Source organism: Teleopsis dalmanni, chromosome X (assembly GCF_002237135.1).
Source record: "Teleopsis dalmanni isolate 2A chromosome X, ASM223713v2, whole genome shotgun sequence".
NCBI lineage: Eukaryota > Metazoa > Arthropoda > Insecta > Diptera > Diopsidae > Teleopsis > Teleopsis dalmanni.
In genome coordinates this window covers 29,888,379-29,905,548 of record NC_051848.1, presented here as the reverse complement: position 1 = coordinate 29,905,548, position 17,170 = coordinate 29,888,379, and the positions used below count along the sequence as shown (strand labels likewise).

Sequence of the window (17,170 nt, the reverse complement as noted above, 5' to 3'; positions counted from 1 at the left end):
ATATAAATATAAATATAAATATAAATATAAATATAAATATAAATATAAATATAAATATAAATATAAATGTAAATGCAATTATTAATAAATAAATAAGGAAAAAATGAAATATAATTAACATAAAATTAAAAAAATAAAGATTACTTTTTTTCATAGTAAGTTTAAAAATTAATTTCAAATTATTTAAATTACTATTTAAATTTATATATATTTTTCTAACTGTTTTTGTTATTCAAAACTTATTTATTGGGTAATCATGTTATAATATTATATAAATTATATTATACATATTATTATATAATATTATATATATAATATTAATATTATTATAATATTATTATATTTAATAGAAATTAAATAATAATCTAAAATAAATATACGAAAACAATAAATATCGTTTAACATGTAAATAATTTATTAAAATAGACAAATTAATATATTACTTTTAACATATATAGTACAAATAACATAATATATTAATATACTATATTTTTATACAAAATTATAGTAAATTATAAAATAATATAAATATTAAAATTAAAATAATTTATGAGTTTAAGATAAAATTAATAAATCAATGTTAGTTGTAATGCAATTAAAATATGAATATACTATATATAAATATAAATATACTCATATATAATATATGAATAAAATGGAAAATAAAATACGTACGTAATAAACATTTTAAATTAAAAGAACTAAACACATAACTGTTAAGCTCATATATAAACATTAATATATAAATGTTAAAAATAATTTAACCAATATATTATAGGTGTACTGTACTATTATATATTTATAGTTTCTAACTATATATGCATATTAATTTTTGTATAGTTTAAATTAAATTAATTTGCCAAACAAAAAATAATAAACATTTATATATTAATTTAAAAATGTTCAGCATGATTCAATATATGTTAATTAATATATAAATATAAAAAGTACGAATACCAATTAAAGCATGTATACACTTTTTATTACTAATGTATATATAATATATTATAATTGTTTTTATAATTTTTCACTTTTTTTGCTATAATTTTTTACAAACGCTTTTTAATTTTATAAACTTCAATGTTTTCTATTTCTTTAATGTTTTAACATTTTTGTTAATTTTATTATTTATGCTACTTTGTAATTAATTACTTATTTATTCCCGATTAACATCTAACTTTTTTGTATTTGTCTATTAACAAAAATAAAAATAAAATTTATGCCGAATTTATTTTAATAAACTTTTTTTTCCAATCGAACAATTTTCACACAGCTTACACAAAATTCATAAATAAGCCTACGATAATATCAGATTCATATGGACATGGGATCGAGGGTGAAAATTTTACTTTGATCTGTCAAGTCAACATTGCACATGATGTCCGATACACCACGGAATGGGAGACACCAAAAGGAATTGATAAGGTAAATATATTTATATATGTGGTTATGTATAACATTATCTATGTGTTATTGCTGATTGTCTAGTGAATGTCTGCTAAGTCCAAAAGTCTAAAAACCTTTATAGATGAAGAACTTTTGAAGAAGTGTAATATCACTAGGTTAGAGTGCCGGTTAGTACTCATCGATGCGCATAATTCAAGTATTGGTGTAAAATAAAGAATTGGAGATATGCCAATTAAATAAGCAAAATAAATAAATGAGCAAAATTTTTCAATTCGAAAAAAAATAATTGCTGATAATAGATTGTAATAGACGTACATGAGAAGGAGTGAGATTACTTTGACCGTAAATAGTAATTAAACTGTTTATGCCTACGAACAACATTTTCAGTTCGAAGACGACATTTTAGATGACATATTTGACATCAGAAGAGAGGAAAACATCAAGTTGTGTGTTGATCGGATAAATTGGGGTGTTATTGATCTCAAAATCATTTAATAAGAAATTGAACCCTCTGCTGTGTGTTTACAGCTGACTAGCAACGGCAGAGATGTAAAAGGAATTAAGATTACGTACTTTTTATTTTAATATAGATGTGAGATAGTCGATTTATGACATATTTTTAGCCTTATTAAGTTCGAGCATTCAAAACAGACCAAGAGAAGTGAGGAACCTATGCCTTTCCGCAAGACTAATTGATAGCTTAAAATTTAGCGTAAAAAATTCGAATCTTGTTAGTTAGTTAGATGTACTCGTATTCAGTTTACTAAGAAATTTTGAAAATAGAGCCACTTGCTAGAGGCGATAGGTTCTATTACAAATGGATATTTTTGGATAAATCAAATTCGGTGCGAGATGAGCCAAAATGAACTTTATCATTTTTAAAAACAAGTACCTTCTCAGTGGTGAAGATAAAGAAGCTTTCTGACATAAAAGCAAGGCAATCGACCACAACCACATTTATTTTGCTATATTTATGGATATCTGACTAATTAGTGACAAGAAAATTGAATTAAGGAAAGCGCGAGATCTGACCACATTGTATCTGTAGTCAAGAAACATCGCACACAGTGGTTTGGTGAAAAATATTATCGAATACAGAAGATTTGTCTAAAAAATCAATGGAGTAGGCGATTGCCCGTTGAGAAAAAGTTTTAATGATTGTGGATTTGAAACGGTTTTAAGAGTACAAATTTAAATGCTAGATGCCTGGACTGACTGCAGTTCCAGTCCGTTATGGAAGTTACTCTTTTGATGAAAAAAATTGACACTCGCATCTAGGATATCACTGTTATTGTTGTTGGTGTTGTAATCCACCGGGACATGAAAGCAGATAACATGAAAGGATTACAAGACGAATACATGGGTAAAGGAGTGAATAGGTGGGGTTGTAATACAGGGGATGAAGGAAGGGAGAGGAGGGTAGGTTCCCAGAACGGCCGGGTCTACGTCCCGGATATCACTCACTATCACTCCCACTAGCGAAGCGGGTAATTGGAGTGTATAACCGTCTAGAAAGAAAAGGGTTTGCTTTGAAGAAATGATGAGAATTGGTTTAGCTATGTGGCGCGAAACAGAAACCAATGTCGAAAAATAATTGATAGATGTCTTTAAAAGAGCCGAAATTTGAAACTACATTAAAAAAAATTTGGTGTGAAATTCTTTATTTCCAAATGTCAATATGTTTGTATTGCTTTACTTCAACTAAACGTTTTTGACTAGGACTAAAGGTTGAAATTCTAATATATTTGAAAGCATATTCTTTTACGGTCATAACATGTAAGGAACCTTTTAGAATTGGCCTCATCGTCATCACTGGTATAGTCAGCAGGAAAGTCAAAGGATATATGAAACATGAAGTCTATGGAAAATGTTGCTTTTATTGTTTATTTTTAATTTAACACTGCAGTTATTTAACTTTGAAGTTGTAATTTTTTAGTTATATTTAAGACTTATCTAATATTTCAATAAAATTTTCAATATTATTAATTATTATTATTATTAACAATATTACAATTAACTTTTTATAAAATAGTTAATATATATTGGAACCTAAACTATTGTTAATTTCATTTTTTTTTCGTATTTAGGACCGCAAGATTGTTTCTAGTTCAATACTTGATCTGAAATTGTATCGAGGAAGGTCAAATCTTACGATTACAAATGCTAAAAAATCAGACTCGGGCATTTACAGATGCAAGGTAACGGATCACGGAAAGAATTCAGCACAGAACACATTTACAATGACAATTTTGCGTAAGTTAAAAAAAAACTAATGTGTTATAGTCTATATGAAGTTTTCTATATCTCTCAAATATAGCAATATATGAACTAATTTTAGATCATTTATAAAAGCAATAAAGGATAACATTAATTTTATTTATCAGACCGAATTGTATTCTTGGGCTCAGCAGTTTAAAATCAAACAAACTTTCTATTTCTAACTAAAATCAAGAATGAAAATTTAATGTCACATATGTAATCATAACTGTTAATAAACCTACACATTGTGATTGGGAATACTATATTTTTATATAATAATATTCTCTTTCAATATAACCTTCACATATATAGTCTCGAAAAAGTTAATTAGACCATAGCAACTTTTGGAAACAGTGGATTCGAACTAATCCTATATAAAGCGCACTTTAGTTTCTTTCAAGACAAAGTTAACTTTCTATCAACATTTTACTTAATATAATATATTATATATATATTGATTGTTTTTTTTTTTAATTTTTCCTTATCTTATTTAGAAAAAGGCGAAAGCTATATTAACATAAGCGAACCGAATAATTACTACACAATAACAAGCAGCGCTAACCAAACAATACAAATGAATGTCAAATATCGTGGTTATCCTTGGCCAAGTTTAAGGTGGGCTAAACCCGATGGCACTGAAATTAGCAATACCCACAAATATGAAATAACAACAACAGACTCGTCAATCACACTTAAGATCATGAAAACAGAGTTACTCGATAGCGGAATTTACACATTGAACGCGTCCAACGGCGTCATCACTAAGCAATTACAATTTAGAGTTAACATCAAGGATTCACCTATCGTCAATGTAGATGATATATATGTTAGAGCCGGTGAATTAGCAAGCTTGACGTGTAAAGTCACCTCATTCCCAGCTGCTAATGTTTCATGGACATTTACACCTTGTAAAATAACACCACGTTGGCCATCCTGTGACAGGCGTTACAATCAAAAATTGAAAGTAAGCATATATTTTTTAAGAGAATTTTCAGATAACATAACTAAGGATAACATTTTTCTTTTAACAGTCGGAACCAGCACGCTTCGGTAATGCAACAATTGAATATTTTTATGATGTACACTTCATACCTACACAACCTGGCATCATACATTGCGAAGCCAATAACTCGATTGTTAATGCTGCGAGTGCACATGTTTTGATAGGTGATATTAATGAGAATATAACAATTTATGGCATTGATGAGGACACTAAAATTGCCCGTGATGATGATATAACATTAACCTGTGCATCTTTAGCTTATTACTTCAAAGATATAAGTTGGTATAAGGACGGTGAACTAATAACAACAAGCAATGATAGTGGTAAGAATTAAATATAATCGGTTCTATTGATTCATTCTATCGGCCTCATATCTACCTCATACTCTTTGTGTTTTCGAAGCTTATAATTTTTTTTCAATAGAAACCAACCTGCTTGTGGAATCCCTTTGGGGAGGTGTTGAACGGTACTTGGTCGTCGTAGGTGACGAGTGGCTCCGGGACGTAGACCCGACCGTTCTTGGAACGTTTAACAGTTCCAACCCTATTTTAACAGTTGTTTATGTTGTTGTTTTGTAACCCGCCGGGACCTGCTTGTGGAGTCCCTTTGGGAGGTGTTGGACGGTACTTGGTCGTCGTAGGTGACGATTGGCTCCGGGACGTAGACCCGATTGTTCTTGGAACCTTTAACAGTTAGTTGTTATAGCCTATTTTGACGGATGGCTCCGTAAACAATCTCCACCTCTCTCATACTACCATTACTTAGCCACATTCTAATTCATGCATATTTGTTCTATAGATCTCTGCGAGCTACAGCAGCAACATCAATGGTTTGCAACCATTAGTTTATTTTTTATATTGCGTCAGTATGCATATACTGATCGACTGCAATTGCTGGAATTTTATTTCCATATTTGACTATTGTTAAGTTATCTGGAAAATTGATCTTGAGTACATCGTCTTACATCGCATTCCTAAGCATAGACCTCATCACCACTCTTTGAGCAACCCAAATGAGAGCTTTTCTCTTTTAGGTTTCCCAAATAGCAAATTACTTTGCGATATATATATGTATATATGTGTTTATATCTCTCATTGTTAATTTTTGGATACGTTAAAATTTTATCTTTATAATTACCAACAGATCATACTATTTACATATATGATTTTTTATTTGAATCTTAGTTCCTTTAAAAAATGGTTAGAAAGAAATTATCAAGTATTTTACTTCATGGCTCTTTATCTCTCTTAACATTTCTTATATTTCATGTCTGCCCACACAAAATGCTTTCGTTCTACATATGTTTTTTTATTAAGAAAATATCATTTATTTATTTTATGAAGACAGATTTACTTCCAAATCACTAGAACACTTGATGAAACCCTTAGATGATTAGAGATAAGATACGATAAAATATAATTAAATTTATATCTCGATTTTTAAAAGTTTTCACTTTTGATCTATTTATTAATATTGAGATTATTGAACCATACATTATGCGTCAAATGATATTGGGTCTGATTTTCTTCTTAATTATTATTTTTATGTATCTGTATATAATTTTTATGTAAAACTTTTTCAGATATCGAAGTTGAAACATCGGCTACAGAATATTCGTATAAAAAAGTGCTTCATTTTAAAACTCAAGACAAACATAGTGGTACTTATGAATGTCGCGCTGCTTACTCTAACAGTCCCGCTATCGAAAGCAGAACAATCAACATTTTTGTGCATGGTGTGTGTGTGTAACAAAATATATACAAACAAGCTATACTACATATTATAAATATACAATTATTTGAATTTTACAGAACCTAACGCACCTAAACTTATATATACAAATATGATACCCGATACAAAATTATCAAAGAAACTGTATCAATCGTTGGAACTGATTTGCGAGTCCGAAGCATTACCGCTTGCCAGTGTCTATTGGTACAAAGACGGTATAATGCTTAACAGTGAGAATGGCACCAATAGTACCAATACCTACAGCATACCGATACTGAAGCCCGACGACAAGGGTCTTTACACATGTGTTGTATCAAATCGTGTGGGTCAAGTCGAAGCAAGTGTTATGGTGGAAATCACAGATTTGCCTGTACTCCAAACAGGCTGGATAGCTCTCATTTCACTCCTTGTGATAATGTTAATAGCAGTTTGCATTTATCTTGGCATCAGGATTCTTCGTGAGCGCAAACTTTTGCGTGAACTTAAAGCTGCTGGTTTAGCCAACTTCGAAGAAGGTGCCGTAGCACAAATTAATCCTGCTTTATCACTTGATGAACAAGCCGATCTATTGCCATATGATCGGGGATTCGAATTCCCACGTGACAAACTAAAGCTGGGTAAACAGCTTGGAGCAGGGGCTTTCGGTGTTGTACTAAAAGCACATGCAGAAGGCATAAAACCGGATGAAAAGGAGACTGTTGTTGCTGTAAAAATGGTTAAGCGTACAGCTGATAATGAAGTCGTAAAAGCTTTAGTGTCCGAGTTAAAAATTATGGTACATTTAGGTCAACATTTGAATGTTGTTAATTTATTGGGCGCCTGTACCAAAAATATTGCCAAACGTAAGTCACTGCAAATGCATCATTCAATTTTAAATTAAATATGTGAACTATATGTGAAATAGGTGAACTCATGGTTATTGTTGAATATTGTCGCTTTGGCAATCTACAGAATCTGCTTTTGAGAAATAGGAAGAGTTTTATAAATCAAATTAATCCGCTGACACAAAAAATTGATCCAACAATTACTCAACGATTTTCCGACAATTTAGACTATGCACAGTATGTATTACGGTTCACTTCCTTTATATTAATTTTGTATATAGTTTAATATAATTTAAATATTTACAGTAGTATATTTATTTAAATATATAAATATATCTAACGTTTAGTTTTGTAAAATAAAATTCTTTAATTTGAATTTTTTTTTTGTGCTAACACGAGACTAGAGTGACAATGTATATAAAAACATATTTCTACTAAAAATAAGATATGTATTTTGCATATATGTACACACTAAGATGAATATTTTAAATATTAACCCAAAGCATTAAATATTAAATAGTTTATATTCACAGATTTCTTCGCATTACAAGCCCTGATAACTATTAAATCACTTTATCTATTTTTTCAAGCACACATATACTTGAAGCCAATTGACTCATAACCCCGTCTTATTAACATGACAAGTTTGTTACAGCATAATCCTGGCTAATTAAAATATCCTTTCAGATCTCATCAATTTCTTGTTACTTCCATTAATTGCATACATATTTGGAACAATAATCTTGTCGTTTCTAACGAAATCAACAGTATTAAACTGCACAATTTCATAGTATAAATAATAGAATGAATTTGTAGTGAAGAATTTAACCTAACAGGTTTCCTCCCCTTGAACAGCATTATTTGTTTTGAAAAGGTTCAAAGTGGTTCTAAACCGCTGAGTTTTTCTATAAACGCTAACACAATCGGCCTATAGGCCTATGTGGATCCCTTGAGATCGCCAGTATAATCTACCTACCTACCTCATACTAGTATTAACTATATAAATTAAATGTAAAATAGAAATTTTAAGGTTGTCTAATCAGATATAATACATAGAATATGCTTGGAATAATAGAAAAAATATATTTACACGTTAGCTGGTTGTATTCCGACTGTTAATCGCGTTAACACTGTATGTCCAATAAATCTACACAATGAGATTGTGAACTGCTGTGCTAACTGCTATACTACCAATATATCTACATATAAAATATTATACATATATAATATTATAATATATTATAAGTATATAATATGTATATTAAAATAATTTTTAAAGTCCGTTTTAACGAAACAAACTTAATTCTAAATATGAACTATTTTTTTGCAATAGAAAGGTTTTAATCGAACAACAGTAAATTGCGACAACAAAATTTTTTATTATTTTAAAATAAATTTTTTGACTGACCATACAGTTGTTTTAAAGATTGCCCAATAGCCATTGTCAATGGGCGTGGAATTATTTCTCATATTTAATTATTTGTAAATAATTTTTTGAGACTGCAATTACCTTAAGTTGTACATATAAGCAAAATACATACTAACTGCGTAACTTGAGATACTGTATATATTATAAAAATAAAACTTGAAAAACTTGTAACTTTAATTAATAGCAAATAAAAAATGTCGATAGTAAATTTTTTTACTAACAAATATGTATTTAATATACTATAAACCTACATATAATATTAAAAGTTTGTTAAATAAATGTTACCATTTTTATTTGAAACTTATACCATGTTTCCACTGCTTACTTAGTAAGTCATTTAAGTAACTTTAAATTACTTAAGTAATTTTCTCGTTTTTATTTACATAAATTATATTGCATGTAAAAGAGCAATATATGTGTCGGAAAGTTCTTAGGGAGCTTTGTTTAAATAAACTTAACTTATTCGTAACACATCACAAAAAAAAATTAAATACAAATTTGATATATTAAATCATTAATATACATTTAATATATCAATAACTTAAATAATAAAAACAACAGTTTATTAAATACTTACTTCCTCAGTACCTTCGTTTATAGCTCAGCTGTTGTTTATTCATATTTTACATATGAAGCATATGTAAATGTAAATGAACATGTAAATGAGCTGATTTATTGATAATGAGCTCATTTATATGAAAGTACTGTATATGGTCAATCATCACCAGAACAGATTAAGAACTCTTCTCTAGTTTTACTTCTAGACTTTATTCACAAAGCTTTAAGGGGCTTTGTTTAATCAATAGTGAAACTGGTACAATAGGTCTCTTCTGGCCGCAGTATCAGCTGTTGGGCAATTTTCACGTCTACTCTTTTAATAATAATAATGGTCAATCATCCTCATTAGTGGGCATAATGTGCAAAACTGCCTAAATGAGACAGTGTAAATTTACTATAAGTTAAAAGCTCTTTGTATGGTTAATGAAATTTTCCATTAGGTAAGCTTTCTCTGTCAGCAGTGGAGAAGTATATTTTGAAATGAATTTATTTAAATAATTAATTAAGTAAAAAATTGAAATAAATTAACATACTGCAAACATTTACTTAATAAACTATATTTTATTTACTAATAATTTAATAAATGCAATTGGATTTTATGTTTAATGGTGTCTTGTTTCTATCTTTATCTCTTTCTTTTCTTTATTGTTTAACTGCTACAAATAAATTTAACTTTAAATTAAAAAAAAAAAAAAACAACAAATTTAACTGCATAACTCTAAAACTAAAATAAAAAAATTCAATCGAAATGTAATTTGGTGCCTCGGAACGTATTTGTTGTCATGCTAATATTTTGTCTTGCTTTGTGATGTTATAACTATGGTTGTGGTAACTCTAAAACAAAAAAAAAAACACAATCCTGAACTCTGCACTGTAAATTCTAACCGCATCAGTGGTGGCGTAAAATATGTTAACCTTAATTTTTCCAATCATCAATACATTAATCATATGAACAACAATTACGCTATGAATAATCACAGAAATACCGATAATGATCCGCGTTCTGGTACACGCGCTGGACGTCCAAATTCAAGTGGTTATATGAGGCGCTCAGATTTATATGAGGGACATGTCGACAGTTGTGCAACAGAACAAACTGTAATGACAACAATACCAGGTAAGTCAATATTTTGCAATGATAGTTAATAATATACTAAGTAAATATAGTATATGTAGTTTAATTATTTATTGTTATGAAGATAAGTTCTAACAAAAAGATAATAAAATCAAAAATATGTTTTTATTCCTTTTCCGATCTGAAAAAAACTAAAGTAAACATTTCAGTAATATCTGGAGAGCCTTACTATAAAAATCAAATTTTTGTAGGTAATATTATAATTATGAACTATTTTTTTTTTTTTTTGTGTCATATTTAAATTATCACTACAAGGGTAAGTCAATAACTTCTTCGGAAATCCCTCAGAGGTCCCCCGACGCTGAAAGCTGGCAGCAAAATGTTACAATAGTTTTTGTCATATTTAAAGTCAGTTTATATAGAATTTATCACATCGGTTTATTTCCATAGACGATTAGAATATATAATGACTAAGTTTTTTACAGAATTGAAAATGTAAGTTTCATAATCGTAGGTCCACAAATTAAAGACTTAGTTAGGTTAGGTGGAGTAAAGTCAGGAACAAATCCTTCTCAATTAGCTAAGAAAACCTTTTTAATTCCATAATTCCTCGTAATAATGGATAGGTGAAGGGTTAAATTACAATCAGCCAGAAGTATTAATAAAGGCGTAAGTGTAGCCAATGCTGATGCTGAAAGTATGGCTGAATATGTTAAAGAAGGGGGCCCCCGTTCTGGACATAGACGCAACAGGTGTTCTGGTATCCCAACAGGTGGAGTGGCGGTAGACAAGCGTTATAGGAGATACAATAGGGTAGACTGAGCTTAGCCACATGCCGTGTTATGGTCCTGCGCACAAATATTAACCTAGATACCTCTTATTTACTTCTATGTATAAAATCAGAGGTTCTACATTTGGAATAAATTAGCCATTTAGCCCTTGACTTGGCTGCAGAGGAAGTATGAGCCCACTCAAACTAGACTTTCCTTGAATCTTTCGCGTAGTGCGTTAATAAATTGCCTACATTCTTATACTAATCTAGATGAAATGCAGACTGCTGATATAGCTTTAATGGCTGCCTGATTGTCAGTAAGAATGTAGACTTCCTTTTCGCGAAAGCCCATGTTGAAAGTAAGAGAACATGCTCTCAGTAATGGGTTAACAAAATATAAAAATGTTATCTAAATTAAATAATGTACATAACACATCTGTACCAACATTAACGATTATTGTATGTAGTGCAGACATAATTGAATGAATAAGTTTAAGGGCCACGCATTCATTATAATGGAACTCGTCCTTATAATAGAATCATATATAATGAAACTCATCTGGACAATTGAATTCAAGCTGCCATAATTGTCGATAAATTATACGATGTGACTTGTAAAATCTCTTTGGATTCTTTGAAGCCTTTACAACCATAACCTATCCACATCCTAACCCATATATTCATTTTGTAAATCCTCTTACGTTATCTGCTTTTAGATCGCAGCGGGTTACTACAACAACAACAACGACATGATTTTGACTAATCGGGTGACTGAAAGTCCTCTACCTTGCTTATACCACGAATATATCAAACGATATATTCAAAATTAATATCATATTTTCTCACTTGAAAAATATAATGAGAAACATGACCCTTCAAAGACTTTTAACGAGTATTTGAAGACGTTTCAACGTTATTTAGCTGATTTTTTTTTATCGATTCTCTGCTAATCACAGTCTTCTGAAATATCTGCAACATGTTTCATATAAGACGTTTTGTGCATATAAACGACCAAAGGTGTTTATTACTATATAAGAAACTCCGTATTGAGAACTTGATATAAAATTAAAACGTATATATACAATGCTCTATAAATCAATACTTGCTTATTTACATATCGAGTCAAAATGTAAATGAGAAGCTCTGTTAGAGAAATAGCTTGCAATATATTGAGACGCAAATCAAAAGAGAAACACATCTTTGGTTGAGTTGCTAGATATTACGAAAAATACAAACCACATACTCCATACTTTATTACTCAGAAAAATCCACAAAGTGGAAAAGGATGATTACCAAAATTTATCGATTTCAAAATGAAACAAGTCTATAACGCAGAGATATTTGCCTACTAAGTGCCCTGTGCCATTCATCAATGTTTCTTAAAACTAGCTGAGAATGTGAAAAGAAGATAAAACTTTTAGAAAAACAATAGATTATAGAATCTATTGTACTATAGTTAAAACAATAGAATGGTTATATTTAAGCTAAAGCAGAGAGAGAATATGTTTTATCTGATCAAGCAAAGAAGAAAAAGAAGGAATATTGAATATACCATATTAAATACAGTATATGCAATATAAAGGATATAATTGAATATTTGTATATACCCCTACCTTAAAAAATATTTCTGAATAGTTCTAATTTTCAACTCATGAAATTTTTTTATTATTATTTAATTTTTTTAACATAACCTAATTTTATACACTCGTGTATATATATTTACAATAACTAACATTTCTAACATTTTCTTATCCTAACACAGATGATGAAAATGTATTATCAAATAATTCTGTTCAACCTGGTTGGCGTTCGAATTATAAACCCGATTCAACGGAATCTATGACATTCACAACATCTGATTTATGTTCATGGGCTTTCCAGATCGCACGAGGTATGGATTACTTGTGCTCGAAAAAAGTTCTACATGGAGATTTGGCTGCACGAAATATACTACTCAGTGACGATAATGTCGTTAAGATTTGCGATTTTGGTTTAGCTCGTTCAATGTATAGAAATGATAATTATAAAAAACAGGGCGAGGCACCATTACCATTAAAATGGCTGGCACTTGAGTCACTTACTGATCACATTTTTAATAAATATACAGATGTTTGGTCATATGGTATCGTGTTGTGGGAATTATTTTCATTGGCAAAGGTTCCATATCCTGGTATGCATCCAAATCAATCGTTATATGTAAAGCTAAGAGATGGGTATCGTATGGAAAAGCCACCATTTGCAAATGATGCGATTTATGAAATTATGCTTGAGTGCTGGAGCACAAATCCGGAATCGCGACCACTATTTAATGTACTAGAAAAACGTTTCGGACGTATGCTTGGTGATGAAGTGACAAATGTAAGTCAAAATAATATTATTATTTTAATTATATTTTTAGATAATTTAATAATTATAATAATATTTTATAAATCTTTGTTTACATAAGTCAATGATATATGCTACTTAAATATTAATTTGATTTGACGTATTTTTAGAATTTTGTTTTATTATTATTATGATACTTTAATTGCCTGTTATTGCATATATATTATGTATATAGAATCCCTTTAACAACTATGACCTTTGTTATGTATATCACCATGTTTCCACTGTCTCATTTAGACAGTTTTACTTCATTAAAGCCACTAATGAGGATAATTTACCACGCAATAAGCTTATTATAAATACATCAACTGATTAAAGGCGAAAAATGTCGAATGTAACCCTTAAACATAATATTTCCATAAGGCAATTTACCAGAACTGGTAACATCTGTTATATGTTTATTCTGTGAAATGTAACCAGACAAGCAATTTCACTTGCATAAATTAGCTTATACCAATGGAAATGACCAAATCCTAATTTCATTAACATAAATAGTTTTAGTTTCAGTGGAAACATGATATAAGACTCAGAATTAAGGACATGTAATGATTGCTGTGAAGTGACTGTAATTGCATATGACACATTTTAACATCAGTCGTCTTTAGTAACGTTGCCAGAATAGTGGCAAGGGATTTAATATACTAGGAAATATTTTTTGTCAGTTTTTTCGTAATCAACAAAATTAAAAATAAGCTTTAGCTGCCGTTTAAGTTATACACACATAACAAAAAGATGATCTATACTCTTACCTTCTTCTCCCAACTACTAAACGTCTTCAACAAGGGTTATACATCTGGCACCCATGATAAACTACACGTATAACATGTTTCCGCTATAATCATAACAGAATGGTCTGATCAGTAAATATTCTATGTTCTATGTTTTAATAACAGATTATTCTAGTTTATTTATTGGTATTTATTAAAATTGCTATTATACAAAAAGTTTAATACTTACAAACAGATATATCGGTCGAATAGACTAACCATGGAATGACTAATATTGTATACATAGGGCCATCTACTCTGTCACTATCCAGTATTTGCAAGAAAAAAAACTAACTGTGCGGTAGTTTTTTTCCTTCGATATTCTCAATGCAAGCGTTAAAGATATTAGCCACTTTATAAACCCAATATGTTGTGTCCCGATCCAGAATGAACTCATTATTTAAAGGTTTTTGCTGTATAGTAATGGGTGAACTTTGAACTGCTTTATCAACTCTGTTTTACTTAGGTTGGGTTCCTAATGGTATTTACCAAATATGATTGGGTTAGAATAACCTGGTATGCAGCAACATTACATAGTTCGGTAGCACATGATTTGTAAGGAAATAATTTGTATTATCCAGTATATTAATGTATTTATATTTATATACACTCATTGCACATTTTAAAATACTTTACACAATATCTACTACTGTTCTTTACTACTGTTTAGCATTACGTTGATCTCAATGAGGAATACTTACGTTTTAATACAGAATATATGAAACGTAATCCAACAGACTACTTGGCTCTTATGGGCTCTCCCGACGAGATGGCACCACCGCCACCAAGATATGTTAATGGACATATATTACCTGAAATACGTAAGTAATTAACTAACAAATGCAATTTGAACACATTTTCTCATAGTTGCACTATATTAACTACATCTCTCTTTTCTAACTGCTCACTCGCTAACTCACGCATTTAGGTATTGACTCATCTGATGATTATTTACAAATGAGCACCAATTCCGGCACAGCCATCTTCTCACCAACACGTCCGAAAGATTATGAAAATAGTGGCAATGAAAATGATCCAAATAATACGATATCAACTACTTCTTTCACATTCCCAGATGCAGCAGTACAACAGCATTCTCCAACATTAGCCAATAATATGGATAATCCAATTAATAAGAATCGCAAGAAAGAAGGTGTTACACCAGAAGAAATACCTATGCTACAAAACGCAAATCATAACTCAGATGGCGAACATAGTCCAGAACAATTACGTAAATTTTCAAATGTACCCACACCATCGCCCCGACATAACATCGTCGAGACACAATTAAATGGTGATGATAATTACGTAAATGTTAAATCACCAAAAGCAGCATTATATAATAATGGAGCGCGAACGCCAGATGCTTTCTCAAACCCAAGCTATCAGGTACTGAAGACTGGCAACGATGGCAACAAGAAGTAGATTTGTAAATAAGAAATTGGGTGGGACTTTAAATTAAACAAAACGGGGAAATTTTAGTAGTATCACTTGAGATAGTTTTATGTATGAGGTTAGTTTAAGACTTAGTTTATGAAAATTGGCCAATCTCGGAAATGTATATAACAAATACAAATATCTAAGTTGTAAAAGTGTCTATATTAAATTATCATATATGTGTTTTAATCTAAGCAAAGCATTACTTTAGTTAAAAGTCGTAGATTATCAAAACTTCTGTTATATTTACTTTTAAATAGACTTATAATCATTTAAATAGCTATAGATATTATAATGCTAGTATATTTATGAAGAATCATTATTTTTTCAAATTATTATTTTATTTTATTTATCGTTTTATTTTCTTAGAACATTTTTTTCGGAGCTAAAACTACTCTTAAATTAAATTAAATATATAGTTTAATTTAACGTAAATTAATTTAGATAATTATACTATGTATGTGTTTTTATTATTATTTTTTTGAGATGTAACTATTGAATCTACGAGTTTATTTTAAAAGTCATTCTTTCTTTGCACTCCTGTTTTAAGTGTATTCGTATTTGATCTCTATATTTATATTATTTTTAAAATCTTAACAGTTTAGCATTATACTAAACAGCTTCTATTGTTTTGACAATTACTGTAGAGTCAATAATGAGAATAGAGTCAAAAATGAGAAGATATAACACATTAACAATTATTATTATTATTGTTAGGGGATGTGTCACTGCGACCGTCGGGTCTATTGTGCCCCTTCTGGGCTTAGAGTAGCTCATTAAGCCCTATTGTGACACATTAACAATAGTAATAATATAGTTCTCCATAGTAATGATAACTACAACACGCCATCATTATGTATTTAAGTGGCCTCGACTTGACTAAGACGAATCGCTATGAGACGTTATCTCCACTGGTCCGAGATATAAGAACATACTCTTTCAAATTTAATTTTTTTTCTTTGTAACTAAGGCCACGGTTGAAATAGTCAAGTTTACGCATACCAAGTAAATTAAATCTTCTAGACCTTACTTACTCTATACTATATACCTTCTGCTCAAAAAGTATCCGGACTTTGTTGTTTGTTAGCTACTCCTTAAGTAATAGACCTTTTTCAAAAATGTGAGACTACCTCAAGTGCATTTACCGATTTTTACTATGGAAAATTCTTGTTGTACGCGATTTTTTGACCAAACACGGCACCACTGTCATCGCTCAGGCACCATATTCGCCATATCTGGATCCGTGCGACTTTTTCCTGTTCCCGAAACTCAAATTGCCCTTTCGTGGTAATCGTTTTGAGTCGATTGAATCGGTACAAAAGAATTCGTTGAAGGAACTAAAAGCCAAACCTTCACTGGCCTAAGGAACGTGTATGGAAGATTGGGTTAAGCATTGGCATATGTGTATCGCTTCAGAAGAAGCATATTTTAAAGGAGATAAAATAAATTTGGAATAAATTTTAAATTTGTGTTTTATATACAAAATCCGAGTACTTTTTGAGCAGAAGGTACATCTAATTTAT

General features: G+C 30.0%; 1 protein-coding gene across 3 annotated transcripts; it reads left to right on the top strand.

Moving 5' to 3' along the window:
• Positions 1 to 1,273: 1,273 nt before the first annotated feature.
• LOC119689968 (vascular endothelial growth factor receptor kdr-like) lies at positions 1,274 to 15,936 on the top strand (the record flags this gene model as incomplete). Of its 3 annotated transcripts, none has more annotated exon segments than XM_038104931.1 (11): positions 1,274 to 1,425; positions 3,495 to 3,660; positions 4,161 to 4,630; positions 4,698 to 4,992; positions 6,252 to 6,404; positions 6,481 to 7,242; positions 7,305 to 7,461; positions 10,105 to 10,328; positions 12,821 to 13,416; positions 14,881 to 15,031; positions 15,286 to 15,936. In XM_038104931.1, coding segments are annotated over 11 exon segments (3,476 nt in total), but the record flags the coding sequence as incomplete, so codon positions are not given.
• Between the last annotated feature and the right edge of the window lie 1,234 nt (positions 15,937 to 17,170).